The 27,620-nt window shown below is 45.9% G+C and overlaps 1 protein-coding gene across 1 annotated transcript; it reads right to left on the reverse strand.

The window, feature by feature from the left end:
* On the reverse strand, positions 1-25,896 carry FANK1 (fibronectin type III and ankyrin repeat domains 1). Its single transcript, XM_065894792.1, has 11 exons — positions 25,770-25,896; positions 24,609-24,786; positions 16,851-16,975; positions 9,833-9,914; positions 8,493-8,567; positions 7,557-7,622; positions 4,414-4,579; positions 1,294-1,437; positions 481-558; positions 347-391; positions 1-246 (listed from the first exon to the last, which is right to left on the reverse strand). Exons 1-11 carry the CDS (start codon positions 25,894-25,896, stop codon positions 181-183), a joined length of 1,152 nt encoding a protein of 383 aa, XP_065750864.1. The 3' UTR covers positions 1-180.
* Positions 25,897-27,620: the final 1,724 nt, after the last annotated feature.

A 27,620-nucleotide genomic window follows, 5' to 3' on the forward strand; every position in this document is an offset into this window, starting at 1 on the left:
TTAGGCAAAAGGATGTATTTCAAAGTGAGAACAGTTGTATGTTACAAAAGTACTGTGAATCTTCACCAAATAGTTAATCAAATGCATAGCCCTCAAAGATGCAGAATTTCATCTCTCTAGTTCAAGTCCCGTTCTGCTTCGTTTCACTTGGCTTTCGGAGGGAGGTAAGAGGTGCCCCGGTCAGCGAATAGATGACTTCTTCGGCATTTGCTTTTTTTTCATTTCTTCTAATAAGGAGACTACATTCTAGATAAACAAAAACAGGTGCATGTAATCCAAGGTTTGGGTTTTTTTGTGTTTTAAGTGCTGCAAAATGAGCCTCAAAGGGCAGAAAGAACATCCCAACCTTTCTGTCAAAAACTCTGGCCATTTCTAGGACACCTTTGCCAAACTGGAAGAGAAAACAAGAAAAATTCTTTTGTATCTGTGTTCTCTCCTCTTCACCAGGAAAAAATCCTTAGATGGAGATGAGTTACATACCTCATTTTTCACACTTGCGTCTGCCCCTTTGTCAAGAAGCAACTGGACCAATTCTTCATGGTTATTCAGCACGGCCACCTAGGAAACAAACAGGGGGGGTGAGCGGAAGCGGGTGCCTGGTGGGACAGGTCCAGGACACCCACCAGCAGCACACTCAAGAGTCAGAGCTGTCTGGGGCCGCTGTGGCTTTGCAGGACGGGTGTGTGGACCTCGCTGCACCGCCATGGCAGCTGCAAGGGAAGAGGAAAGGAAATCTGCTTTTCTCCATGTGGGATGACCTGACAAGTCCTAGGCCAAACCAGGACAGAGAACAGCACTTCTTTGTTTTGATCCTAAAATGGCCCCAGGGACTGGGGTTTGTAATCCTTCAAGAAAGTTGCCAAAAGACAACAAAAATACTAGAGTGACCCCCCCACCCCCCAAAAAATGCTATGGTGACATCGCCATATCTTAATTCACAGGCCGATAGGGAATACACACGCAACCAAAACCCAGTGCTTTTTTTTTTTTTTTTTGCAGTACGCGGGCCTCTCACCGCTGTGGCCTCTCCCATGGAGGAGCACAGGCTCCAGACACGCAGGCTCAGCGGCCATGGCTCACGGGCCCAGCAGCTCCGCGGCACGTGGGATCTTCCCAGAACCGGGGCACGAACCCGTGTCCCCTGCATCGGCAGGTGGACTCCCAACCACTGCGCTACCAGGGAAGCCCCCCAGTGCTCTTATGTGGCTGCACTCTCAAGAATATCTGTTTTAGGGCCAGCTCTGACCTTAATTCCACCTGTCAAGCCAGGCTGCTTTGTGTAGCAAGGCGTACCATGAGAGGGGTCTTCCCGTCTTTGTCTTTCATGTTCACATCCGCGCCCGCGTCAATCAGCAGAGAGGCGACCTCCTGGTTCCCCGAGACCGCAGAGACTCTCATGAGCGGGGTCCACCCCGAGCCAGCGTCCGTGGTGTCCACCTGGAGAGCCACAGGGAGAGTGGCCCTTAGCCCACTTTCTTTCCCTGAAAATCACTCATCAGAAACATAAAGAAATGTCTACTTGCCCAAATTCCCCCACAATTTAGATAGCAGTCTTTCTAGACCTGGTGAGAGTTGATTGGACCGTGATTTCAATTCACATTTACACAGTGAGCAGCTGTGTTTGGACCACTTTAGAGGGTGCTGAGAGGCCCCAGGAGGCCCCTCCCCACCCACGACCATCTTCATTTACATTTTGTTCAAATGGAAAAAAGATGGAACAGAAAAATGAAATGTAATCACCTCCTCCTTGGCCCCATGTGAGCCCTGCCTTATTTTCTCGTGCCTAACTTTCCTCGTCTGGTTTTTAAAGGGTGTCTGCTGCTTACTTTTAAGCGTCTTTGTAAGCGGCTTTAAATCCCTTCTGGAACAAGACAGTAATATAAACGCCCACCCTGATACTTACCAATAGGTATTAATTTTAAGCAGGAGAACTACAGCCGGAGTAAATACAAAGCAACCAGATCTCTTACATGAAACCCAGTCTGAAAAGTCAGCCAACTAACTAATGCCTCGTCCAAAATGTAGTTTGCCTGGTAGTAAGATGGGCCATTTCTAATAATCTGCCCGACATTAAGATCCTTCAGTTTCATGCTTTTTAAGACATATTCTAGAATAATGAAATGTAGATACTGCCTCCTCCAATCCCAACAAGGACCTCATCCATCCGTGAAGAGTGGTACCGAAGTAGACATATACACATGTGCACAGACGGACGCATGGACGCACACACAGGTCTAATTTAGAAGAATTACTTACAGAAGAATTACTCAGAGCTCTCTGCAGCTTTAGTATGAAGCATCAGACCGGAATAACAAACAAGGAACTGCCAGTAGGGCCTTAGGACCTTGCAGGTGATTTGTGTGTATGAGATTAGCCACTGCAACACCGTTAAGACGTGCAGCTCTTCCTCTTGCAAATAACAAATAACCTTTGGGCAGCAAGCTCCATTATATTTAAATAATAATAAAATAACACCTCGTACTACAAGGTACTTTATGCATTTCCAATGCGCTTCCACACACATTTTCTCTTTGGTCCTGAGGGTTAAACAGGGGTAGCTATTTTTATTCCTGATTTACAAATGTTTAAACCAAATCTCACAGAAGTCGAATACCTTCCCTGAGGTCACATGGCTCATTAAATGTAGAAATGGTTCCCCGTGCAAATAACTCGCTCTCAGTATAGACCATTCGATTCGAGAAGAGGGTGACAATGCCCCACTTTGCTCCCAGATCCAACCCACTGTCTTCCGAAGCATCAGATCAACCACCTGCCAAGAACAGAGAGGGACTTGTGTTGATATCATCTACCAGCCACACAGAAACCTTTTGTGGACACATTTATGGAGTTCCAGTGCTACAGAAAAAGATGGAATTCACCCCAAATGAGTGTGTCCATAACTGAAGCCCAGAGAGACTACACTTCCAAAATTCCAGCATTTCATGTTGATGGCAGAGACCTGCCCTTCTTTCAGCACAGGTCAAACTTCATTTTCAGCTACAGACTTTTACTGGGTCCAAAGCATGAGCAGAATTCATCATAAACCAAACAAGAGGAATGTAGCTGTCACCACCACCCAAGGCAGGTGTGGGCCCTAACCACCAAGGCACGAAGGCTGATACCTCTGACCTTTTGTGCGTGTGTCTAAAACAAAACAAGAAATGTAATAAAAGGGATTTATCTTGATTGAGGTTCTTCCTCCAAGGGGCCCTCTTCTCAGCCCTCTCAAAGCAGCAGCAGGAACCAGTGAGATCCCACAACTTAAGCCTTGCTTTTGCTCAATCCTACTTCAGAGACAAACTAGGACAAATCTACAGACATCTTCCGGGAGACATAACTCTTCTCCATTCGAGTTTATTTTCCAGGTCATCAGTTTAACTTCTCAGTAGTCTACACCATCTGGCAATCACAATTAGGAGAGAATTTTGTTCATCATTCCTTATTTCCATGCCCTGAAATTTTTATTTAACTTCTTTGAAATCTTCTAAAGTTTTCAAAGTTAGCAGCAATCACCCTAATGGAGCTAATTCTATTTGCCCATCTTCAAATATCTTTAGAAGAGTCCAAACAACTCTACTTCCATTTGCCAAGTAGAATTTGTGCTTTCTGATAACATGAAACCAGAAGCAAACCAACATGCCTGCTTCAAAGCAAAGACACGAGAGCTGGAATATGCTCTATTCTTTTTTTTGCGGTACGCGGGCCTCTCACTGGTGTGGCCTCTCCCACCGCAGAGCACAGGCTCCGGACGCGCAGGCTCAGCGGCCATGGCTCACGGGCCCAGCCGCTACGGGGCATGTGGGATCTTCCCGGACTGGGGCACGAACCCGTGTCCCCTGTATCGGCAGGCAGACTCTCAACCACTGCGCCACCAGGGAAGGGAAGCCCCTGGAATGCTCTATTCTTGATACAGTGTTTGCTCTTCGGAAGTTTTTTTTAATGACTAATCTTTAAAGCAAACCCAAGCATAAAAATAATCTAATTCTAAAAGCAATAAGCAGCAGTATGGCTATAAGAGTTCTGAACATCTTGGTGCATCCAGCACCTACGACAGTATCTGGTGTGTTGTAGAGGCACCATCAAGCTTTGTTGGCATAGGGAATGAACAAAGGAATCAACAAAGTAGAAGAAGCATCAGGTCCAGCTCTGGATTCAGCACTGTTCCTTTTTCCCCCACACGCGATGAACCTCCGTGACAATCTGAAGCCTCACTATCGTAACAATTCTGTAACGATCTTTTTTTCCCAAAAGGCTTCAGGAACTTTCTTGCTCTTAAGTCAGAGAACTTTCTCCAGCATTTCTAGGTTCAACTAATCAAAAGACATCCACATAAGGCCCTGCTTGTCCTAAACCCTATGGAAGAGCATTTAGGTTCTTAACTCTACGTGTATAGTTAACAAGGACAATCTGTACCTCACAGCCGTCCTTTATCATCCACTCAATCACACTGCAGTGGCCTCCATCTGCAGCCCAGTGCAGAGCTGTACAGCCTCCTAGGTCTCTAGTGTCCCAGGAAGCACCGTGTCTTCGGAGGTATTTCACAACATCTAGGTGTCCCGCGTAGCACGCAAGCATTAGACTGCAACACACAGCAGAAGGAGCATTTGGCTGTAAGTGGGGTCTCCACACTCAGGTCTACATTTACCCTCCCTGGCTTAAACCTAAGAGAGAAATCCTAATTTGGGTGGAAAAGCCACGAAAATTATTCACATAAAATGTATGTGTCTATCGACGGATGAATAGACACATTGTGGTATATCCATACAATGGAATATAATTTGGCCGTAAAAAGGAAGTGAAGTACTGACATATGCTACAATGTAGATGGACCTTAAAACATTACGCTAAATAAAAGCCAGGTGCAAAAGGCCACATAGTATGATTTCATTTATATGAAATGTCCAGAATAGACAAATCCATACAGACAGAACTAGCAGGTTAGCGGTTGCTGAAGCTGGAAGGAGGAGATGGTAAGTGACTGCTGATGAGTATAGGGCTTCTTTCTGTGTTGATGAAAATCTTCCGGATTTATACAGTGATGGTGGTTACACAACTTTGTTCATATACTTTTAAACGCTGAATTGTACATTGTAGCAGAATGAATTTTATGGTATGTGAATTATACCTCCGAAAAATGAATAATCGCTGTAATAGAGTAAAATGTTGGATTTAAAGACATCTACCAGTCCATGATGATATTTAGAAAAGAAAAAGAAAAAAATCTCATCGGACACTATTAGAGATAACTGTTAAACCAATTCCTTACTCTAAATATTGGTACTTAAATAAACATTTATGTTGTCTTTATAGAATACAGTGTAGTCCATCCCCAGTTGATGAGGGAAAGCTCTTGTTAACAGAAGACTACACAGCTAATAAATATGGGAGGAATCAGGGAATTAGAAAATCACTTTGTGGCAAGTCCCAATTAAATAATTGATTCAGGCAAGGATCACAGCAGATGCTAAAATTTTTGGATGAAAGTTTAATGGAGAACAGGATATTCACACTGTACTGAATTTCTAACCCATAGATTATTTTCTAATTGCAATGGGAAGCTATATCTTTACAAAGGAAAGACTTAGCTGTTACACACTCACCAAAGGATGAGAAGTAGAATCACCAACTGGGGGGCAACCTGCATCACAGGCCTGACAGGGGCAAACTGAAGCCACAACACCAGCTCTGAAGTGCTCTTGCTAAAAGTGTTAACCTGAATCCAATCAAGCCTTTAAACCTAATTTTCACTTTATTGGAAATAAGGAACAAGTTAAATGCCTCCTTCACACCTAGGAGACAACTGAGCAGATCAAGAATACAGGGCATCCTCTAAGATAATTGATCCCGTCTCCTCAAAAGTCATTGCTATAAGAAAAAAATTTTTAAATAAAAAAAGAGACAGAGGACCAGTTACACACACACAGGCTTTTTTTCACCTTCAGTCTACTGATGGGAAGCATTAAGAAATTTCCTGATCTAGATATCCTTACCCTCCTGTATGATCCCTTAGCTAGGATGGAAGAGATACATAAATGTCTTCACATAAAGATGTACAAATAGCTTTCTTTCTATCAGATTTTATCAATAAGGCTATCCTCTGTAGCTTTCCAGCTTCCTCTCTGCTGTGGAAAAGTTCAAGGTTATTATCAGTACCTAGAAAATCTGAACAAGCTCATTGGTAGAACAGACCAACCACAGAGCCTATTTTGGAGGTGATCTTTCAATAAATTTTCTAATTTCTTGTATGGATATTGGCTATTTTGGATGTTCTACTTCTTGAGTTGATTTTGATGGTTTAAATTTTCTCTAAAAAAGTACCCATTTCAATGATTTGATCAAATCTATTTTAGATGCAAGTGTACCACTTTCTTTTCATGCTTAAATTTGCTCTATAGTGTTATGAATCCTTTCAGATTTCTAATTTTTTCTTTCCTCTGAGATGTACAAAATTGGTCCATTTTATTGTGTAGCTTTGGTTTAAGAGGTAGCTCTTACATTTCTCAACAGTCTTTATTTTATAATCAATTTCTACTTTTTAAAAATTCTTCTCTTTCATACCTCTCAAGTTTTTCTTTTTTCTTTTTAAAATGGCACTATTATTTTTTCAAACTTCTTGAATTGATGGCTTAGTTCCAAAAATACCTAAGAGTTATTTGAAAAATTACTGTTAAAACTTAAGTGATTTTTTCAAGGTTACTAAAATCTATTGCTGCACTATGTCCAGAGAGTGTGGTAGGTAGGCTTTCTGGTTTTAGAAATTGATGTCCTCTTTGTGGCCTACCATATTTGATCAGTGTTTTGTAGCTGCTCCTTACATACTAGTTTGCAGTGCATAAACCTTTGATCGGCATACATCACGTGACTATAAGCTCCTTGAGCAAAGGCTTTGCATTTTATTCACTGTTCTACCCAAGTACCAAGCACAGAGCCTGGCATGTGGCAGTCATTCAATAAATATTGGTTGATTTGAATTAATTAATTAAACTTAATTACTAGATTAGTGATTATTTTTAGGTCTTTCTACAACATTCTCTCATCATTGTAAGAACAAGTTTCCAAGTATCATGTTCTTTCCACAAACTTCTCCTGCAAGGCACTCAGCCCTTTCACCTCAGGGAAGTAACTGGGTTGTATCTTTGTGAATGCCTTTTGCTTCCTTGGAAACACCGAAGACTTCTAGTTAACAGAGTCAGGCGACGTGCAATGAGAGCCCTTAGGGAGGTACAAAGTGCTACAGGCACTTACAACCAAATGCCCAGCACACAGCTGGAGAAAACTGCTTCAGTAACTATCACTTACTGAGCGCTTCGTGTCTGCTGGGCTCAAGCTAGGGAAGGCAGACGCATTATAATGGATATCCCCCCAAATACCCTGTTGAGTGGAAGAATAAGTGGACAAGTGAATAAGCCAGTTTTTGAGTTGCCATCGTTCCTTTGAGACCTATCACCTCTCAGTACTGTCAAAAAAAAAAAAACCAAGAAAATATTTGGGTAAATCAAAAACCCAAGCCTAGTGACACAAGTATGGGAACAGTTTAGGGCATGTTCCATACCTACCTGTCTTTGCCACTTCCGTTCTGCAGATTCACATCTGTGCCATTAGAAACGAGGATTTTCACAAGCCTAAACAAGACAAATTTCAGAGTCGCTGGGTAAGCAGCTTTGATGAATAGGAACCCCCGATAACCCAGTAAAAATGAACGACTCTATATTTAAGACCTGTCCTGGCAACTCTCTCTTCTCCATCTTCAGAGGCAGCTGGCTTTAAAGACAAGGCATTACTAAACCAAGAAACTGCCTCTCCACACCAAAAAACAAACAAACAGTTTTTTACCCTTTACGTGAATTAATCATTGAAAACAAAAAACTATACCACATGAAACAAGTTAGACTATGAAACCAACTCACTCTCACTTTAATTTTAATGACCATTGGAAATACATTTTCAAATGGTAGAATCTAATGAAAATCCATTTCTACTTCTTGAAAAATGGCATTTTAGTTAAATATAAATATGTTGGAAAAAATAAGCTCTTAATATTTATGTGTATCTCCATGAGGAGTAGAGAAAATAGATTGTGTCAGTGGAAATTATATCTGAACAACCTATCAGGGAAATTTGTTTTCTAGAATGAATATCCCTCCCCCCCCCCTTTTTTTTTTTTAAAGAAATTCACATTCTAATAACCAGTTTTCCCAGGACATATAAAATACCTTGCAAAATGTAATTTAAATGGCTACCTCTCTTCCTTATCACATGATTATACATTTTTATACCCTCTCCTGCATGTTGTGTGACTTTATGATAAAAGCAGCTGAGCTTCTGTTCAGCCCCTACATGGCTCAATTTTGGAAAGAGAACTGAAGCTGGGTTCCCCCCCTCCCCCACCGACGGCCCTTCCCCTCCCGTCCCCGTCCCCGTCCTGAGAGGAGCCTTTGGGAGGAGCGAGGGGCTCAACCCCTCCCTAAGGGATGCAGAGGGAAGCGCCATACCTGGTGTATCCTCTCTGGGCAGCGACCATCAGAGCGGTAAAGCCAAACTTATTGGGAACATCAACCTTCACGTTGCTTGGGGGAAACACAGAGGGAAAATAAAGAGATGAACGTGCCCACACGGCTCCCTGTGGATTCACAGCTGACTTCTCTTTCAGGGCACAGGTGGTTAAAATGGTTCATTTTCCTGAAAATTCCAGTTCCTTCTGCACCATTAAGTTTTTGTTGTCTTAGACTGCCCTGCCTAATGTTTTAAAGGATTCAAATTCACAAGGAAAGAAGAGGAAATTGCTGTAATTTCACTTAAAATAGGCACTTCCTTCAATTCATAACCATTACGTAATCTGCTAAAATCCTCTATGAAGAACACGGCCCCTCTAAACTAGCGGGGGACACAGTGGCTTCACTGCAGGCTCTCAGCTCCACCCAACACCAGCCTGGTCCCCACTGCACCCACTGGGCATAAAGCATTGCTGCTCAAAGAAGAAAGCCCAGCTCTTCGGGCTTCCCTGATGGCGCAGTGGTTGAGCGTCCGCCTGCCGATGCAGGGCGCGCGGGTTCGTGCCCGGGTCCCGGAAGATCCCACATGCCGCGGAGCGGCTGGGCCCGTGAGCCATGGCCGCTGAGCCTGCGCGTCCGGAGCCTGTGCTCCGCAACGGGAGAGGCCACCGCAGTGAGAGGCCCGCGTACCGCAAAAAAAAAAAAAAAAAAAAGAAAGAAAGAAAGCCCAGCTCTTCAACAGCAGCTTAGAAGCTGTGGCGTTTTTCGGGAACCTTCTCCAACTTACAGAGCCTCAATTCACACACGACTTGTCTTCTAAGGCACTCAACACTATCAATTCTAAAACGATCTAGATAACGTTGTCCTGTTTTCATTTGGGAGACAGCTTCAAGTATCTCATTGGCGGCAACTGTATTCAACATTTTCCCTCTAGGGTTTTATCAGCCTTTTGAGTTAGAAACAGCTGATTTAGTGATTCCTTAATTTCATCAGGAATTAGACGCAGGCATTTAGGGGCAAAATTTGCCTAAATGCTACGGCATATAAGCAAGAGTCATAAGTTATTTCTGGGAAGAATATATGACACCCAGACTCGTCATATCTGTTTTCAATGTTCATTAAATAATGACAAAATATGTCATTTACACGGGGCTGTCTACGGTCATCTTTACGAGCCATGCTGCCCTCACACCAGTCACCTGAGATCAATTTTGGAGCCCGTTTCAAAGCCGTGGGCAATTTTAGGAAAATAAATTTAAGCTGCATGCATGCATTTCTAAACACTTACTGGGGATTAAAAAAAAAAAAATTTAAGTTTTTAAAAGGCAGAGCTCCCTCACCCTCCTTGTAGTATTCGAAGCAGCAAATCTTCATCGTTCACGTTGACAGCTCTATGCAAGTGTTCACTACTTATGGGTTCTCCTGAAGAAAGTAGACGGAAAGCAGTCATCCAAAATATAATGAAAGAAGGTTCATTCCAGCTCTATTCCTCCTGTGGCCTTGAGTGGAAGTTCACGTTCACCTTCAAGAAGGCACTTGGCAATTCCACTGAGTATCTCTTACATGACATACTCCCCTCCTACTGAAAACAGACCTCGTTTTCACATATTAAGAGAAGAACATTTAGATTGTCCTAAAGGCTTGGGACATTTTCAAGTTATAAAAGTACCGCTGTGTGTATGTTATTTTGATATTTGAAAATAATCCTTTCAGATTTCAGAAGACATAATAAATGTCCCTTACGAGCAAGGGAAAGCCCCACCACTGTCACGATGTGCGGGTTTTGTTTGCCAAGGAGTCACTAAACTATGTGAATGACAAACGATAAAAGACAGATTGCTTTAACACTGGAAACCCACAATTTCAGTCCTTCCCAGGAACATAACATTCACGTTGGCCTTGCCTCCTGTGAGCTTGTGGAGGCAGAAGGGCTCATACCCAGAGAGGTAGAACATTGTGAGAAAGCCTGATTGTGGGAGCAAGCCTGCCAAGTGGAGAAAAGCAGGCGACGGATTCTGAGAAACAGGAAAGGAACAATGGGAAGAGGGGCAGCTCTTTGTGCACTAACTCCTCGTGGAAGAGAATGGGGCAGGAGTCCAAAAATGAGCAGTGTGTGAGCTCAGGACCAAGTGAAAGAAGCCCATCCATCAGGATGTTTACTTCATGGCTTCACTTGGTTCACCTTCCATGACGTTCTGACTTTTTGGATGATTAGAATTAAGTTTAAATGAAACAATACAAGTGAAGTGCTAGACTAGCACCTGTACGTCGTAAGTATCTGTTGTCAAGGTGATAGTAACAGAACAGCAGCTGCCCTGGTCCCGGGCAGCCCACCTTTCTCTCCTGCCTGGTGCCCAGCCCCTCCCACACTTAGCACCCTACCGGCCTTCACAGGCATTGAGCTGATAATCCCCGGCTTCGGCCATCTCAAAAAGGCTCATTCACTTATTCAACAAATTTGTTTCATTTTTTGGTGGTGGTGGGGTTTTTTGGCCGCACCATGTGGGATCTTAATTCCCTGACCAGGGATCAAACCCGTGCCCCCCAACAAAGGTTCATGTATACCTTACATGCCTAGTCTTGACACTGGGAGCCCCAGAGAGAATGAGACACACATGTCCCTCTCTTGCCCTTCACACTGCAGGGCCCACTTTCAGCTGTTACTATTCTCAACCCTGAAAGAAAACATCCCCTCCACTCTATCCTCCCACCGCAACCCCAGACTAGCCCCTGGGGCTCACCCTGCCCCTTAACCTCCCTCTTACAGTCTGGCCTGCAGAGGCCCCCGGCCGTCTCAGCCAGCGGGGAAGTAAAATTCCCAGTTCCCTGCTCCTCACGGTGGAAAAACTCTGGGATGCCAGTTCCCAGGCATAGGAGCTGAGTTTCTCCCGGTTTCCATGGAGGATTTTTCGCTGGACAAAGTACAAACCGGGAAACAGTGGGGCAGAAGAATGAAGAGATCCCTGTCAGAGTGACCTTTAGCTGATACCCTTTTTCTTCTGTTCTGGTAAAAATAAATTCAAGCCAAGTTAAAACTGTTTTGAAATAACAATTTTGTCTGCTTGAGCTTGCCAATCTCCTCAAGATGTCTTAGCTACATTATACTTCCTTTTCATCATTCCACACATAGTTTTAAACCAAAAGCCTCAAATAAATGTATCATGATAACCCACCAGAGGACAAGGCCCACGGCAGTCCCTGGCCTTCTGAGGGAGGTCATGGCTTTCGCGAGGGGCTATGGGAGGGGGCAGACTTTTGCCCCGCTGGAGGACATTTGGTAAAGTCTAGTGACATTTTTGGTTGTCACAACTTAAGGATTGGTACTACTGGCATCTAGTGGCTGGAGGCCAGGGATACCTCTAAACATCCTACAGACACGGGGCAGCCCCAGTCACCAACCATGCAGATGCTGAGAATCCCTGCACTAGAGTCATACTGACTTAACATGACCCATACTTTAGTGGGCAAATGAAACCCATGGAAAGTTCCTCTTCCCTCTCGCTTCCCAGAGAGGAGAAGGATGGTGTGGTGGGAAAGTCTTCATTATCCCACCAAACGGCCCCTACTTCTGACTCTCAAACGTCAACTGCCACTAAAAACACCAAAATAAGTGATTTGCACAGAATCATCTAGAAGGACATAGGAAGCTCATCCTATTTCTACTGAATTTTAAAGTATGGTATCCTAACTAGATCCAATTAACTAAGCTGTCTCTAGAACTTCACAGGATGCTTTTAATCTCCTTCAGACCACAAAACAGGGCCAGAAAGGCGGAGTGAGTTGTCCAAGGTCACCCAGATAGGAGGGGGCAACATCAGAGTTCAAAGGGAGGTCTTCCGAAAGGCCACACTCCTTCGTTTGGGGCTTAATAGATGTCGAGGTAGCTGACCAATCCGTTCTATGCTTCCGCTCTTACTAAATTTTGTATACAAGCAGACATCTTAAATACGCACACATGAACCCCCAGCCCCTGCAAAGTGCGAAGTGCAAGGGGAGGCCTAAAGCTTAGAAAGCTTCGGAAAAGTGCTAACTTCTTGGGATTTGAGGGAAAGCTCTGAAAGCACACACAGCACCCAGCACATTACGCCCTGACCACCTCAGTCCACATCATCCCTCTTACCTACCCAGCATGGCTCTCCCGGTACGGGCACTTCCCATCCTACCCAGGGAGCTCTGTGGCGTGCAAATATCAGAAAACAGAATAAGTTCATTTCGTGCTTAGAAGCTTGAGGACCATGCATAGCAGAGACCAGGGTATCTTGATATTATGGTATCATTTCAATAAATGTATTGCCTATTCCAGTTTCTGCGAGGGGTCATCAGCGCTCTCCCAACTTATTCTGGGATCAAAGGGACAGCTCACGGAAGAGAAGGAAAACAACATAATTGTTCATCATTCCCTGCTTGCTGAGTTTCAGCAAAGGGAAGCAATAACTATCATTGGGGCATGAAAGCTCTTTCTCAGTATTAACTCATTAACCCTCTCAGACCCCTGCCAGGAAGGCAACGAGGTACTGAGCCAGCCCGGAGAGGAATCAACCGAGGCACGACAGAGCCTCACAGGTTACAGGAATTTGACAGAGAACAGAAAAGCGCAGAGGCTCTTGTTTGCAGGGCAGAGTTCTTTCTACTCCCACTTTAGGCAGGAGTCATGAAGAACAGAGGGGACATTCCAGGGTGAGCAGAATGTTCCAGTCCTCTGCCCCCGAATCCTTCAAGACATTGTGGGCCTGGCCCAAGGGACTGCTATCAATAAGTGCAATGGAATATGGAAAAGGCAGGCTTTGCCTTTGTGGGTTTGTTTTTCTAATGTTTACCAGGGTGTCACAATTATTACAAATATTGAACCGATGCTGCCCGTGGTGAGGATGCCCGTCATCGGGCAGGACCACAGGAGGGGACGCCTGGCGAGGAGTTGGGGGGGCGCAGAGGGGTCTTTGGGAAACCACTGCTCACGCTCTGCAAGAGGGTCATCTAGCTGCACGTGCCCCGACAGATATTAAAATATGGTGATAACGCCCTCCTTGGTGGAATTTAAGTCTCTATTAAAAACAGTGAATAAATGATGAGCTCATTGGCAAAAAATGTTTGCCAATTAACAAGCAGCAGCTGTTTTCCTTTCTTTTTAAGGGCCCAACTGATTAAAATTGCATGCTGCCTCATTTAAACAAGAGTCTCGTGTCCTTTACCTGGGAGGGGGAAAAGGCTGAGCATCCTTTATTCAAAGTACGTGCTTTTGTGATTCATTAAAGCACTTTCTAACCGAATGCAAATGATCAACCCACAGAAGCATTTTCACTTGTTTTATAGAATGTGCACATTTTTAATTCTTTGTTTAGCCTGATCTGCCTCCTTAAGAGAGTCCGCTGTGGATACAATAAGAGCAGCAGCCAGAAGCAAGGGTTACCTGGTCCTTCCCACCCAGGAGAGCGTCCTGAGGTTAAGAGCGCATCCTGGCTGCAGGCACGTGTGCTGTGACCTGACACTCGGCTCCCAGGGCATCACCAGGAGCCTCATCTCCAGCCCACCCTCGTCTCCGCAGGAGGTCTTGTCTGATGAGCCACGGAAGCCACGGACTGCAGTGACAAAGGCCTTGGACCTTTGGACCAATTTTCCGCGGCTGCCTCTCAGAAGCAAGGAGAAGGCGCACCTGGCCTGCAGGCACCGCCCTCGTCAGCCAACAGACCGAGCGCTAGGCCGGTCTCTGCCTTCCTAGAAGAGCTCCAGATGCTGCCCTGACTCCACGTGACCTCTGGCCGAAAGCCCAGGAGCCCCTGCCCTGGCTTTGATGTGGTATTAAGGATCCTAGGGGCTGCCTACAGCAACTGGCTCTATGCCCAGTTCACCCTCACTCGGCAGGTTCAGGGGGCCTCTCCCCAGCCAGTGGCAACCAGATCCCAGATCCCAAGAGACAGGAAGGCAAGCTGAGCCAATCAGACCTCCTCCTCCCCCCAGTACTGACTGGGGGCTTTTCGTTCGCCATCCATCCAACCGTTTCTTAAGGATCTTCTATAACTAGACATGACTGACCCATCACCCTGGCCCCTCAGGAGCAGGCACGGTAGGCGGAAGACAAAGAAGATGAATGAATACGTAAAATAAGAGGCAAAGGAGCGTTACTAGAGGTGGTGAGACAGCGCCCTGCGTGGGAGCGAAGCAGAGTGCAGAGCAAACGAGGGGAAGCCACACGAGGAATGGCCTGGAACAGAGCTCTGCCCCGGAGTGGGCGCGGTAGGCCCAGCAGTGGGGAGGGAGGGCACCCCAGAATGCAGGGGCAGAGCCAGAGGAGTGCAGCGGTGGGTGGGGGGAACGGGAGGGGGCCCAAAGGCGGCCCGGAGGAGCTGCCCTCCAAAGCCTCTTTCCACACGCTGGGCTCCCTTTGCCCACTTTTCTCCTGCCCCCCTCTCCTCCATTCTCTGTGCCTTCCCTCAACACACAAAGAAGTAAGGCACTGCCTTCTTTTCTTACCCCTAAAAACTCCAGGAGCTCAATATCTCCCATAGAAAAGCAAATGCTTTCACCCTTACCAGATTCAGGGCCAAGCCCTCTTTCCTGACCCGCATCTCTGGAATCGACCATTTCACATTAAAAGTCTCCTCTGAAACTCTATTTCTCCACGGCTAGCTGAGCACTGTTTGGGGGGTGCATATGGCATCACCACCCTCAGGCTTTAACTAAACTCTCAGTTCGCTAAACTGAGAGCCAATCCCCTAATGCCTTGTTTGCAACGGAAGGTGTTATGAACCAACTCAAAATCTGAATTACCTTTCATCTGCACAAAAATGTCCATCAGTAAATGAAAGTCACAGAAAAAAAAATATATATATATATATATATGTATACAAGCCAAATGCTACATTGACTGAAATTTTAAAATAACGTTTAACTCACAAAAATTTTAAATAATGTTTAACTCCCTTTGTGCAATCAAAAAAAGATTTGTCTGGGGGCTTCCCTGGTGGCGCAGTGGTTGAGAATCTGCCTGCCAATGCAGGGGACACGGGTTCGAGCCCTGGTCTGGGAAGATCCCACATGCCGCAGAGCAACTGGGCCCGTGAGCCACAACTACTGAGCCTGCGCGTCTGGAGCCTGCGCTCCTCAACAAGAGAAGCCGCAACAGTGAGAGGCCCACACACCGCGATGAAGAGTGGCCCCCGCTTGCCACAACTAGAGAAAGCCCTCGCACAGAAATGAAGACCCAACACAGCAAAAATAAATTAATTAATTAATAAACTCCTACCCCAACATCTTCTTTAAAAAAAAAGATTTGTCTGTATTTTCGGTGGGTGGGTATTTTCAGAAGTGAAAAACGCTTCTGACCGTTTTAATCTTCACAATATTCTAGTTCAAAGATGGCACTTCATACACACACACCTTCAAAATGTTTTAAAATACCAATCACAGGGACTTCCCTGGTGGCACAGTGGTTAAGAATCTGCCTGCCAATGCAGGGGACACGCGTTCGAGCCCTGGTCCGGGAAGATCCCACATGCCGCAGAGCAACTGGGCCCGTGCGCCACAACTACTGAGCCTGCGCTCTAGAGCCCACGAGCCACAGCTACTGAGCCCATGTGCCACAACTACTGAAGCCTGCGCGCCTAGAGCCCGTGCTCCGCAACAAGAGAAGCCACCGCAATGAGAAGCCTGTGCACCACAAGGAAGAGTAGCCCCCGCTCGCCGCAACTAGAGAAAGCCCGCGCGCAGCAACAAGGACCCAACGCAGCCAAAAATAACTTAATTAAAAACAAAAATTCTTTTAAAAAAAAAAAAAAAGAAAGAAAGAAAGAAAATACTGATCCCAGAAAATATTTGCACCCTTAGATCTGCCCTGGGTAAAGGATGCGGCCTCTGTCCCCACCTCTGTGTGGGCCCCCTCTCTGCGTCCTGTGGACAGAAGCAGCGCTGTTCACTGTTCCTCACCCACAGGTTCCCAGGGATCAACTTGACACTTGCTGTGTCAAGTCTTGACGGATACACTGAAGCTGTCCAAAAGGGACGAAACGCTGAGTGGACCTCTCACCTGAGGTCGCCCGGGGGGCAGCCTGTTTCTCCGCATGGGAACCCTTGCTCGGCCCGCACCCTTCTGGCCCACTTCCTGAGAAAGGTGACTCCATCCTTTTTTCCTGAACGTGCCCTCCCAGGGAAGTGCTGGCTCAAAAACAGCTCTTGCATTTGTTCAAGCGTAATTCGACCTCCCTTATGCGACGGCCAGGCCCCGCCAGTGAACAATGTTATCACAGTGCTTAGAAATGGAACGGTTTCTGTTTCCGGTAAGGCCGAGCAGAAAGCAGAATACCTTCACCTTCACATTGCTTTTGTCACCTTTAGACAAATGAGTTTCGAGTTCTGCATACTCACTGGTCGTAGATACCGAGACCACCGGGCTGTACTCATGCTCTCCGGAGGGGCTGGTGACCTTCAGTCGAAACCTGTACAGGGTGCGTGGGTCCAGACCTTCCACGACATGCTTAGTCGCGTATCCCCTAGACGGAAGGAGACACACGTGATGATGACACCAGGTAATCGGGGCAGCGTCCTCTGAAAGGTATTAGAAGGGCGAGTGGAAGGGATTTCTGAGCACTGTCTACCCCCGGTACAGAGCTGACCTTGGTGGCTGTCCGTCTCTCACCCTGGGCTGAACTCTTGAGCACGGAGGACAGGACAGGACAGGCGTCCACCCCTGCCCGGCAGGTGCCCTCGATGCCGCAGCCCCCCTCCCCCAGGGCTGACGTACAGCTGGCTCGCGATTTTGTACTTTGGAGAAACGATCACGTTAACCCATGATTTTTTTTGTTGTCCTCATACGGCAAAGTTTCACAATTGAAAGCTAAGCTCGGCAGTCCAAGTAGCACATACGTGATTGCTGAGTGGGGTCTTCGGGTGGATGGGCGCCGCTGTGTACCTACTGCGGGCAAAATCCCACTGCAGGGAGAGGGCGTGACTGGTCGGAGCCCCCAAGCAGCTGGGGAGGTGGGCAGCACAGAAGTGACTCTCCTATCACGCCACACGGTCAGGTTCACCTAGGAAAACGTTTGTGGGAAGCAGGTGCTGAACACTTGGAGAGCAGAAAGCTGATTAGAGGCTGCGATGGAAACCTGCAGGCCTCCAGGCAGAAAGATTTGAGTTGGATCGTTTGGAGCTGAAAAACGAGCACCAGGAAACGCAGGCGGGCAGTGCTGCCGGCTCAGGAGACGCTGAGACCCAGTGAGGGTGCCGAGACCCCGGCCCTCTGGCCGCGAAGCAGGGCCTGGGGGGTCTGGTTTTGACTTGCCCCACTTTCTAGGATACCAGGTCTCCAAAGGTCCCAGGAGTTGTATGTCTGTCCCAACAGTCCCAAAATCTCAGCTCCCCTTTGCTGCCGAAAACCTTTATTAGCATCTCATTAAATTCCATGTATCTCTTTTCGAAGCCTTCATCTAAATCTTTCTCTCCTTACACCTCAAAGACTTGATCTGTATGTGTGCAGGGCGGGTGGAGAGGGAGTGCGGATGTAGTACCTCCAGCTCTTTTCTTCTTTCCTGCTTCCACACCCAGCCCAGGCCCTGCCCTCCTCCCTTCAGGACACTCTCCACAGCCCCTCGGAGGCCAGGCTTACCACCTTTTTTCCCATTTTCTATCTATAACGTTCCCTTCATTCTCAGAAGACTTGTACAGAGGCCAGAATCATGCTTTGGGGTTCACAACTAATCTTTCAAAAACACTGATGTGCTACGTAAATATGTATACAGCAATCCTTCCATGCAGCTCACCAAACCTATCTAGTGCCCACTACCCGGGAGGTGATACTGATGTGCTACGTAAATATGTATACAGCAATCCTTCCATGCAACTCACCAAACCTATCTAGTGCCCACTGCCTGGGAGGTGATACTGATGTGCTACCTAGATATGTATACAGCAATCCTTCCATGCAACTCACCAAACCTATCTAGTGCCCACTGCCTGGGAGGTGCTGGGCTGGGGGTGCAGCCCTGGACCAGTTCAGGGCCGAGATGCATCTGTCAACTCCTGGTGATGGGTGCAAGAACAGGGGCAGTCCAGGACAGTGAGGCGTGACAGCTGCATCAGGCTGAAATGACAGCGCTGGAGTTGCCATCATTACTGATAAACCCACTGGAAAAGTAGTGTCTCCCCAAAGATGCAGGCACAGTGCCCAGTGCATAGACAGCCAAGCCCACCATTGCTCCAGGGGGAGGAGAACCCTTCAGGATAGTTTAAGACCACCCAGAAGGCCTTCTAGCTCCCAAACTCGCCCATCAGACAAGTAATTCCTCTACCGTGAGGAGTGAGTGAGGGGAGCGGGGGCCCCAAAGCATGTCCTTAGCAGAGAGGCCTCTGATGTAAAGTGAGACATGGGGCAAGCAACTTCCAGAACAGACAGGAGGATAGGCAGGGGAAGGAAGGATCCAGGCAGTCTGAGAAAGCCACGTGGACTGGAAGGACAAGGAATCCCAGGGGAATGAATAGTTAGGTGAGAGCAAAGGGTAACTCACAGAAAAATCTAGTGCCGGGTGATCAGGCAGGTCTGGATCTGTGCTCCTGAGAGGAGTCTCGGCTCAGAGACCTGGAGAACCATGTTTGAAAACAGGAAATGATTTCCAAAGACCCTTTGCCCTTTGCGTTTCTCTCCCTTTGTCGATTATCCAAAACGTAAAATTTTAAGCTGAAATGAAGTCCAGAATACTCGGAGATCCCCCCTTTTCTGCATCACAAGTTACTCCAGGCACCAAAACCTAAATGACTTCTTGGGCAGAGCTCTAACAGAGCCAAGAAGAAGATGGCGGGGGGCGGGGGGCGTTGAGGCCCTTCTGACCTTCATCTGTGCTCTCCTGCCCTTCAAGGGTGGACGCAGCCCTCTTCACTGAGACTACCCTTCCCTGAAGCATATTTCTCTCCACCTAAAGAAGCCACGTCAGTCAAGGTGGCCTCTAGCTACCCCTCCCATCCTGCAGTTGCACATACTCTTCCCACCGTTAAGAGTCAAATTCCTCTCCCCTTAAATAGGATGGGATGTGGCAAAGGGATGCTATGTAATTCTGGGCCCAGCCCTAATACGCCTGGCAGCTTCTGCTCTTGCTCCCTTGGAAGCCAGCTGCCACGTAAAGATGTTCAACTTCCCCACTGGAGGGACAGGTTGCCTGGTGAGAGTCACTGGAAGATGCCAGACAATGAAGGAAAACACGGGAGCCTGGTCAGCCGCCCACTGTCTCCACTGCCCCAGCAGAGGCATCAGACACGAGTGACACCACTTGGATCCTTCAGCCCCAACAGAGCTGCACCAGCCAAGACCACGTGGAACAGAGACTTGCCCTCCCCACGCTGCCCAAATTGTAGGATCATGAGCAAGCGTGTATTTTACACTTTGACCAAAACCACTAAATTTGGGACAGTTTGTTACGCAGCAATAGATAACTGATACATCATGTACCAACAACAAAGAAACTATAATAAAGACAATTAGGAAATGATACCGACAGCCTTAAGAAGCCAAAAAAACAGAAGTGTTAAAACTAGATACAAATATATTTACCATGAAAGAAAAAGCTCTGAAACCAAGACAAATGTTCAGAAAAGCTGCATGGTCTAAAAATAAATAAATAACAACAACAACAATAAACTAAAATATATCAGCTTGGCACAAAGTAATCTTGTGAGTGGGTGGGTTTTATTGTTACATGAGCAGAGGTGCATAACTATAGCTATTTGAATCATAGAAACTGAGCCCTCAATTTGTGGCATCTGAAAAGATCTTTAGGAGCTCAGTGAGACTACAATGCTCAAACCTCAATGGAATTTAATTGCCAGGTGGCAAAGACTTAACATAGTTTCAGACCAAAATAAAACTAAAAGTGCCCCCAATAAAATCCAATGGTGCTAAACATCATAAGCTCACCATGAAGCAAACAGCACCTTCATAACCCCTGGAAAGATAAATTACAGAACCATCTGAGAAAACAGATGCCACTGGGCACAGTGATTGGAGGCTGGAGGCTCTCACAGCATCAGTAGAGGTGGCCCCATGGAGAGGACCAGAGACACAGCTGCCCACTAGGGTCCTCCACGACTATAATGCAGACACAGGGGTGACACCAACTGCAGCACAGACACAGGGACGTCTCAGAGCAGCTGTGTATCGAACGTCTGGAGATGCACTTCTTTACACGGCCCAGGCATGGTAGCTCAAAGGATGAAGCCATCTTAGAACTTCTCCAAGTTCTACTTCCAGTAGAGGAAATATATCAAAGTGTAAAGCATACCATTATCTCTGTTATCAGCCAAAGCAAATATCTGATGCAAGAGCTGAGCAAACATGAAACAAAGTAAGTACTGAAATGCCCAGAGACTCAGTTCCCAGACTTCTCTTCTCCCACTATGTTTCACCCCCAGCTTTCCAATCCCACCACCTGCTAATGACCCTGAAATCCATTTCTCCAGCCCAGACTCTCCCCTGGCTGGTTCCTCCCCAACTGCGTCCTCGATGTCTCCACCTGGATGCCTGATGGTCCGCAAACGAGAGAGTTTGCTGCATCCCGAGTCTCCGTGGTTTGAGCTGCTCAGGCCAAAACCTTGGTGCCACCTGTGGAAGACTGGATTTTGTTCACAGGTACTTGGTGCCCTCCCAAGGATTCTATATCCCAGTGCTGTGGAGCTCAGACGTGGCAGGACTCGCTCTGAGCAATGAAGTATAAACAGAGGTGCAGTGTGTCATTCCGGGTGGAAGCTTCAAGAAATGGGGAGCCCCAACCTCTGCCTCTGCTGGCACCATGAGTAGTCACGTTCAGGCAGAGGTCACTCCACCAGCCTGGCGACACACCACAGGTGTTCCGTGCGGGAAATACACGGCTGCCGTTGGGGGCCACTGAGCTTCCGGAGCTGCTGCTTCCTGCAGCCCAACGGGGCCGATCCTGAGATGCTACAGACGCCCCTTGACTACCCTCTTTCTTTCACCTCCCATATCTGGTGCACCAGCAAATTCTTCAAACCTATCTTCACAAGCCCTGATTTCACCACTTTTCACACTCTGTTCTGTTACCTCCCACCTAAATGATTGCAGAAGCTTCCTAATTAGCCCTCCCTGCTCTGGCCGCCTTCCCTCCTCACAGCCTGTCCTCCACTCGGCAGGCAGAGTGACCCTCACGGAGCATATGCACCAGACCCCTCCCCAGTTTATCAGTGTCCAGTGGCTTCTCACCGCACAGAGTGACGGCCCCCAAGACCCGTCCCCGCGCTGGCCCCCATCCCATTACTCCTTCACTTCACTCGTGTTTCTGGAACGCCAGGCACGACCCCACCTCCAGACATTTTTGCCTACTGTGTCTTCTGCCTGGAATGTTCTTCCAGATACTCATGAGGCTCCAGATACCCCTCACTTGCTTCTTTACACAGATTACCTTCTCAGTGAAGCCTTCTTCACCTCCACTCCAAGCCCCCAACTATTGTCCTCTGCTTCCCACTTGGTACTTAACCACCATCTGACACTCGATTTTTACTCATGCATCCTATTTATCGTTTGTCTTCCTCATCACGAGGGAGGCATTTTTGTCTGTTTGTCTAGTGCTGTATCCCCGGCATCTAAAACAGTGTGTGGCACATAGTAGGTGCTGACTGACTGAATGAAATGCGTGATAAGGGTAGCAATTATCATAGGAATTTAGCGGGGTAGATAATAGGATAGTAAAGGGAGCTTCTCAGTCGAGATAGAATCTGATTTGGGTGGAAGAAAGGATGGAGCAGGGGAGATTTGTCTGAACAGAGAAAACAGCTGAACACGCATGCAGGAGAAGTCAAGGCATACTCGAAGGATGGTAAAGCAGATTCCGTCGGAAGGTTTATGCCCAGAAATAAGAAACAGCAAGAAAGGCAGGTTGTGGGAAAACTGTGAAGGGCATCAGATGTTAGTGTAAGGAGTTGGACCTTCATTCTTCAAGAAATGGAAACCCCTCGAAGACAATTTGACAAAAGGAAGATTAAAAAGAAAATTAACCTAGCAAGATAGAAGGAAGGGAGAGAGGGCAATGGCCAATTCATTCAATCAGCAAATAAGCTGGACGGTTGTAGGACCTGGGGATTCAGCAGTGACTAGTCAGAAAACAGATCCTACTTGCGTCCTAGTAGGGGAAATGCCACAACCTAACAAGGGAAAGCATAGAAGGGATGTGCAATGGGAGATCTCATGAAAACTAGATGTAACTGGCTGTGAGCAGAGCCCGCGTCAAAGACGACAGCACTGATTCAAGACTGGCTGTTGGAGAAGCTGAACAGAAACTGACAGGTCAAGACGAAGTTCTTAAATCCACAATCCCAAGGTCAGATAGTCTAGATAATCGCTTTTTCAAAGAAAGGCATTTGCTAGTTTTAACGATACACCTAGGGAAAAGCGATATAATGGAGAAAAGAGGTCAAGATTAACACAGTCTAACTCCGCCACCTAGTGTCAAGGTTTGTGCTAATTCTCTGAGGGAAAGTGAGCATCTCACAACCTCGCTTAGAGTTGGGGGTCTGAGGCCTCGCTGCTGGCTCTGCAATGCCAGGCAACCGTCCAGGTGAGTTCCCGGGCCAGACAGCACTCAGGCCTCTGGGGAAAACATAACAACACAGAGACACACAGGCTGGAGGCCAGTGGACAGGGCTGATCACCCAGCAAAGGAGAAGTGGAGACACAACGGAGCACCCAGGACAGCCCCACCTAACCTGCCCAAGCATGGTTTGTGGTGCAAGAGAAACACAGGAAATAAAATACCTTTTCTCTCTCCACAGAAATACTTGTTATATCATCATTCATGCTTTTGGGTGGAAACTACTTACCAGAGAATAACACATGATATGACATGATTAAAATAATATTTCAAGTAGTCGGGTCAGGAATTATTTTCATATGGCAACTACATTTCAGGTAAATGCATGTTTTCTTTTCTAGGTACAAACAATCGTGCATCAAATCGCAGGGATACCATGGTTCAGGAAACAGTCGAAGCCTGCGTATGTACCCTCACATCAGCACCCTTACCACAATGCCACCTGGAGAAAAGTCCAGCAAAGCGCTGCAACTGTCCCCTGACTGCAGCAGTGCCAGGATGCCGGCTGTGATATTGCCCTACAGTTTTCCGCAATGTTACCACTGGGGAAAATGGTACAAGGTACATGGGATTTCTCTGTATTATTTCTTACAGCCAGATGTGAAGCTACAATTATGTCAAAATTAAAAGTTTAATATAAAACCGTATCTGCAACTCATTTCTGGTCTTCTTCCTAAAACACAAAGTCATTTTGCAAGCAGTAAAGCTGTCAAAGGAAGAAATAAGGATTGAAGTGATGGCTAAGAAAAAAAGACTTCTTGATTATTCCTGTTGCATTCATTTACTGACACCACAAATATTCTGAGGGCCTCCTATGTGCTGACACTGTCTTGGAGCTGGGGAAAGAGCCTTAAGCAAGCAGGAATCTTACCTGCTTCTCGTGGAGTTTAGATGCTGGTAGGGAGACAGAAAATGAACAGTAAACAGTAAAATGACTCCGGCAGAGCTAGGCTTCACAACGCAGATGAAACAAGGTCATGGCAGAGAGGACAGCTGGGTGGAAGAACAGCTACTTCAGGTGGCCTTTTGAGGAGGGGCCAGTATTTGATATAATATGTGCATGGTGTAAAGGAACCAGCTGTATAAAAATAGAAAGAAGTGCATTCAAGGAAAAGGCAAAAAAGACAGGTTCTGATGGAGGCTGAGAGAGGTAGCAGGTTGGTTGGAAAGAGTTAACAAGGGAACAGCTTCCCGAGGAGGTCCGGGGAGGTTGTCACATCTGTGAACAGAACAGCCTGAGGGGAACCTCATCTGATTTCATCCAACTCAGCTTTGATTCTGTCTCTACGTTTTTTGTTTTTTAAATATACCATTAGAATATTCCAGAAGCCTAAGGGGCTCTCAAAGGTCTAGGAGGTTTAATTTCAAAGTGACTGCTCACCCTTATTTTCCAAAACTCATCACTCATGAAAAGAATGAACGCAAAAGATGCTGGCTCATTCCTTCCATTTCAAAATGAGTCTTCTTGGAGACAACAGAAACCACTCCACCTAATCAAGAAATCAAAGCAAAGTGTTAAGTAATTCAACATTGCACCTACGTATAAATGATACCATAAGTGTGCATTCTGGGGTCTTCTTCTTCAATGGAAAACCTGAACCACTGCTCCTGGGGTCCCTGCTGCTTGACTTTCTTCTCCAGATCCCAGTATAATTCAATGCTGTGATGAGTCACTTTGCCCACGACAGGTGGATGAGGCTTTGAGGATGGTGTGATTTCTAAAAAGATAAAAATTTAAAAATTAAAAAAGATACAGTATTTCAGGACTCTATTTCCATAAGGAAGAGAGATCAGCTGAGTGCATTAGAGCTACTTGAAAATCAAACTGTGTTTTCCTATACGTCAGGCACACATGTGAGTATTCCTCCCTGTGGCTTGAAGAACACCAGAAAAGCATGAGTGATAGAAAATTTGGGTGATGCAGTGAGTTACCACATTCGTCAACGAGCAGATTGTACCATACCCATTGACATCATACTTCACTCATGGACCCTTCCAAAAGGTTACTTAACTTATGGAACTAATTAGATTTTTCTTTGAGCTGATGAAACAGTTTGCTGCTATCATCCTTCAGTGATCTGGCTGGTAAACAAAGCCAATAGACAAACGATATTGCTGGTCCAAATATTTGTAATACAGATGACAAAGTGTTGATATCTGTTCTATATAAACAGCTCTTACAAACTTACCAAGGAAAAACCCAAAGGCTAATAATATCGATCAGGCAAAAGACGAGCAGTAGACAACACAGCAAAAATAACCAACATAATGTCCAAAAAAGGCATTTATATTCCCTAGTGGTTGCAGAAAATGATAATAATTGGATATAGCTTTATATACTGTCAGACACTTAAAAAAAGATGTAACTATTAGAAGTGACAATGTCAGGAGAGGACACTCATACATTGGTGGTGGGGAAATATGAATTCTAGCCTTTTTAGAAAGCAATCTGGCAGCATCAATTATAATTAAAAATACATATACCCTCCTCTCCAATCATGCCACTCTTGGTAAACTCTCCTGCCGAAATCTGAACACACAGGGACATATATACGAGGACATTAACTATTCAAGTTTTTTAGCCATTAACAGGGAATAGGAGATGACCCATTAATAAGAGAATAGTCAAATAAATGATGATATGTCCATAGCATGGAATATTACACAGGCTTTAAAAATAAATTAGTTCTATGCTAGATACCTTGAGAGGATTTCCAGAAGGTATTGTTGAGGGAGAAGTCAAGATGCGGGGAAAAATACAGGATACAGGATATCCCATTTCTGTAAAAGATGGCAGGGGGCACAGCACACACCGAGCTGTTCTGCATCCCGTTGTTCTGTTTCGTGTTAGTTTTGTTTCCCTTGCTAGATTTTAAATTCCTTGAGGGCTGGGTCCATGACTTAACACTTCTTTTAAAACCTCTCTCTGTCCCTCAGGGTCTTTTAGGCCTCAAAAATGTTACTGATATCTGGAGAGGATGCTAATTAGAAAAGATACATGTACCCAATGTTCACAGCAGCACTATTCACAATAGCCAAGACATGGAAGCAACCTAAATGTCCATTGACAGACGAACGGATAAAGAAGACGTGGTGTATACACACACACACACACACACGAATATTACTCAGCCATTAAAAAGAATGAAATAGTGCTATATGCAGCAACATGGATAGAACTAGAGATTATCATACTAAGTGAAAAAAATCAGACAAAGATAAGTATCATATGATATCACTTTTATGTGGAATCTAAAAAAAACGATACAGGTGAACTTGTTTACAAAACAGAAATGGACTCAGACGTGGAAAACAAACTTACGGTTACCAAAGGGGGTAGAGATGGGGAGGAGAAATAAATTGGGAGTTTGGGGTGAACAGATACACACTGCTATATAGAAAATGGGTGATCAACAAGGATCTACTGTATAGCACAGGGAACTATACTCTATCTGTGGAAAAAATCTGAAAAAGAGTATATGTACGTATTTATATATGTATAACTGAATCACTTTGCTGTATACTTGAAACACAACATTGTAAATCAATTTTTTTCTAAATGTCATTGCTTTACCACATTTGCAGCTGACTCCCACTGACCCTGGGCCCTCCGGCAGCGCAGCCCCAGTGCAGACCAGGCTGCCCTGAGCTTGCCGGCCCCAGGCCAGGAGGAGAGGTAACCACCAAGTTCCCTTACGTTCAGATCCCAGAGATACACACTAGCAGACAGCCTGCTGGCTCATTCTTCCCAACTTTATTTTGTTGATGTTTATTGAAAGCATGGCTTAATGGAATTGGAGAAACCTGGGTCTGAATACATGCTCTGAAACCCAGTCGAAAACACCTCACAGTGCGGTTTTTTTTTTTTTTTTTTTTTTTTTTTTTGCGGTACGCGGGCCTCTCACTGTTGTGGCCCCTCCTGCTGCAGAGCACAGGCTCCGGACGCGCAGGCCCAGCGGCCATGGCTCACCGGCCCAGCCGCTCCGCGGCACGTGGGATCCTCCCGAACCGGGGCACGAACCCGCGTCCCCTGCATCGGCAGGCGGACTCTCAACCACTGCGCCACCAGAGAAGCCCCCTCACAGTGTTTTGTGATAAATAAATAACATATATGAAGTATCTAAATCAGTTATGGAATATTTCAGGCAATGGTATCCTACACAACAGCTAAAAGGAAGTAGTTCTACACTCAAACCTCAAATGAGTATGTGAAAATCACAGGTTCAAAGGATGCACTACGTTATTATACTGCTTACGTAAACTTGTATAGAACATACAACACTATATATTATTTATGAATACATAGGTATGTAGTCTAAGTTAACAACACTGATGGGGAGAATGCACACCGCCAGGATAGAGTTCTCTCGCAGAAGTCAGGGAAAGGATGAGGTGTGCTCAGGTGGGGAAGGTGACTTACCACTATATTTGTAAGGTCTCATGCCATTAAGAATTTAAGGCATTTATGGCAAAATTTTAACATTTGAAACCTATGTGGTACATTGGGGTATATGCTGATTTTCAGTTATTTTCATATGTTTGCAATATTGAT

The sequence above is a fragment of the Phocoena phocoena genome, chromosome 16, assembly GCF_963924675.1.
Source record: "Phocoena phocoena chromosome 16, mPhoPho1.1, whole genome shotgun sequence".
Classification (NCBI taxonomy): Eukaryota; Metazoa; Chordata; class Mammalia; order Artiodactyla; family Phocoenidae; genus Phocoena; species Phocoena phocoena.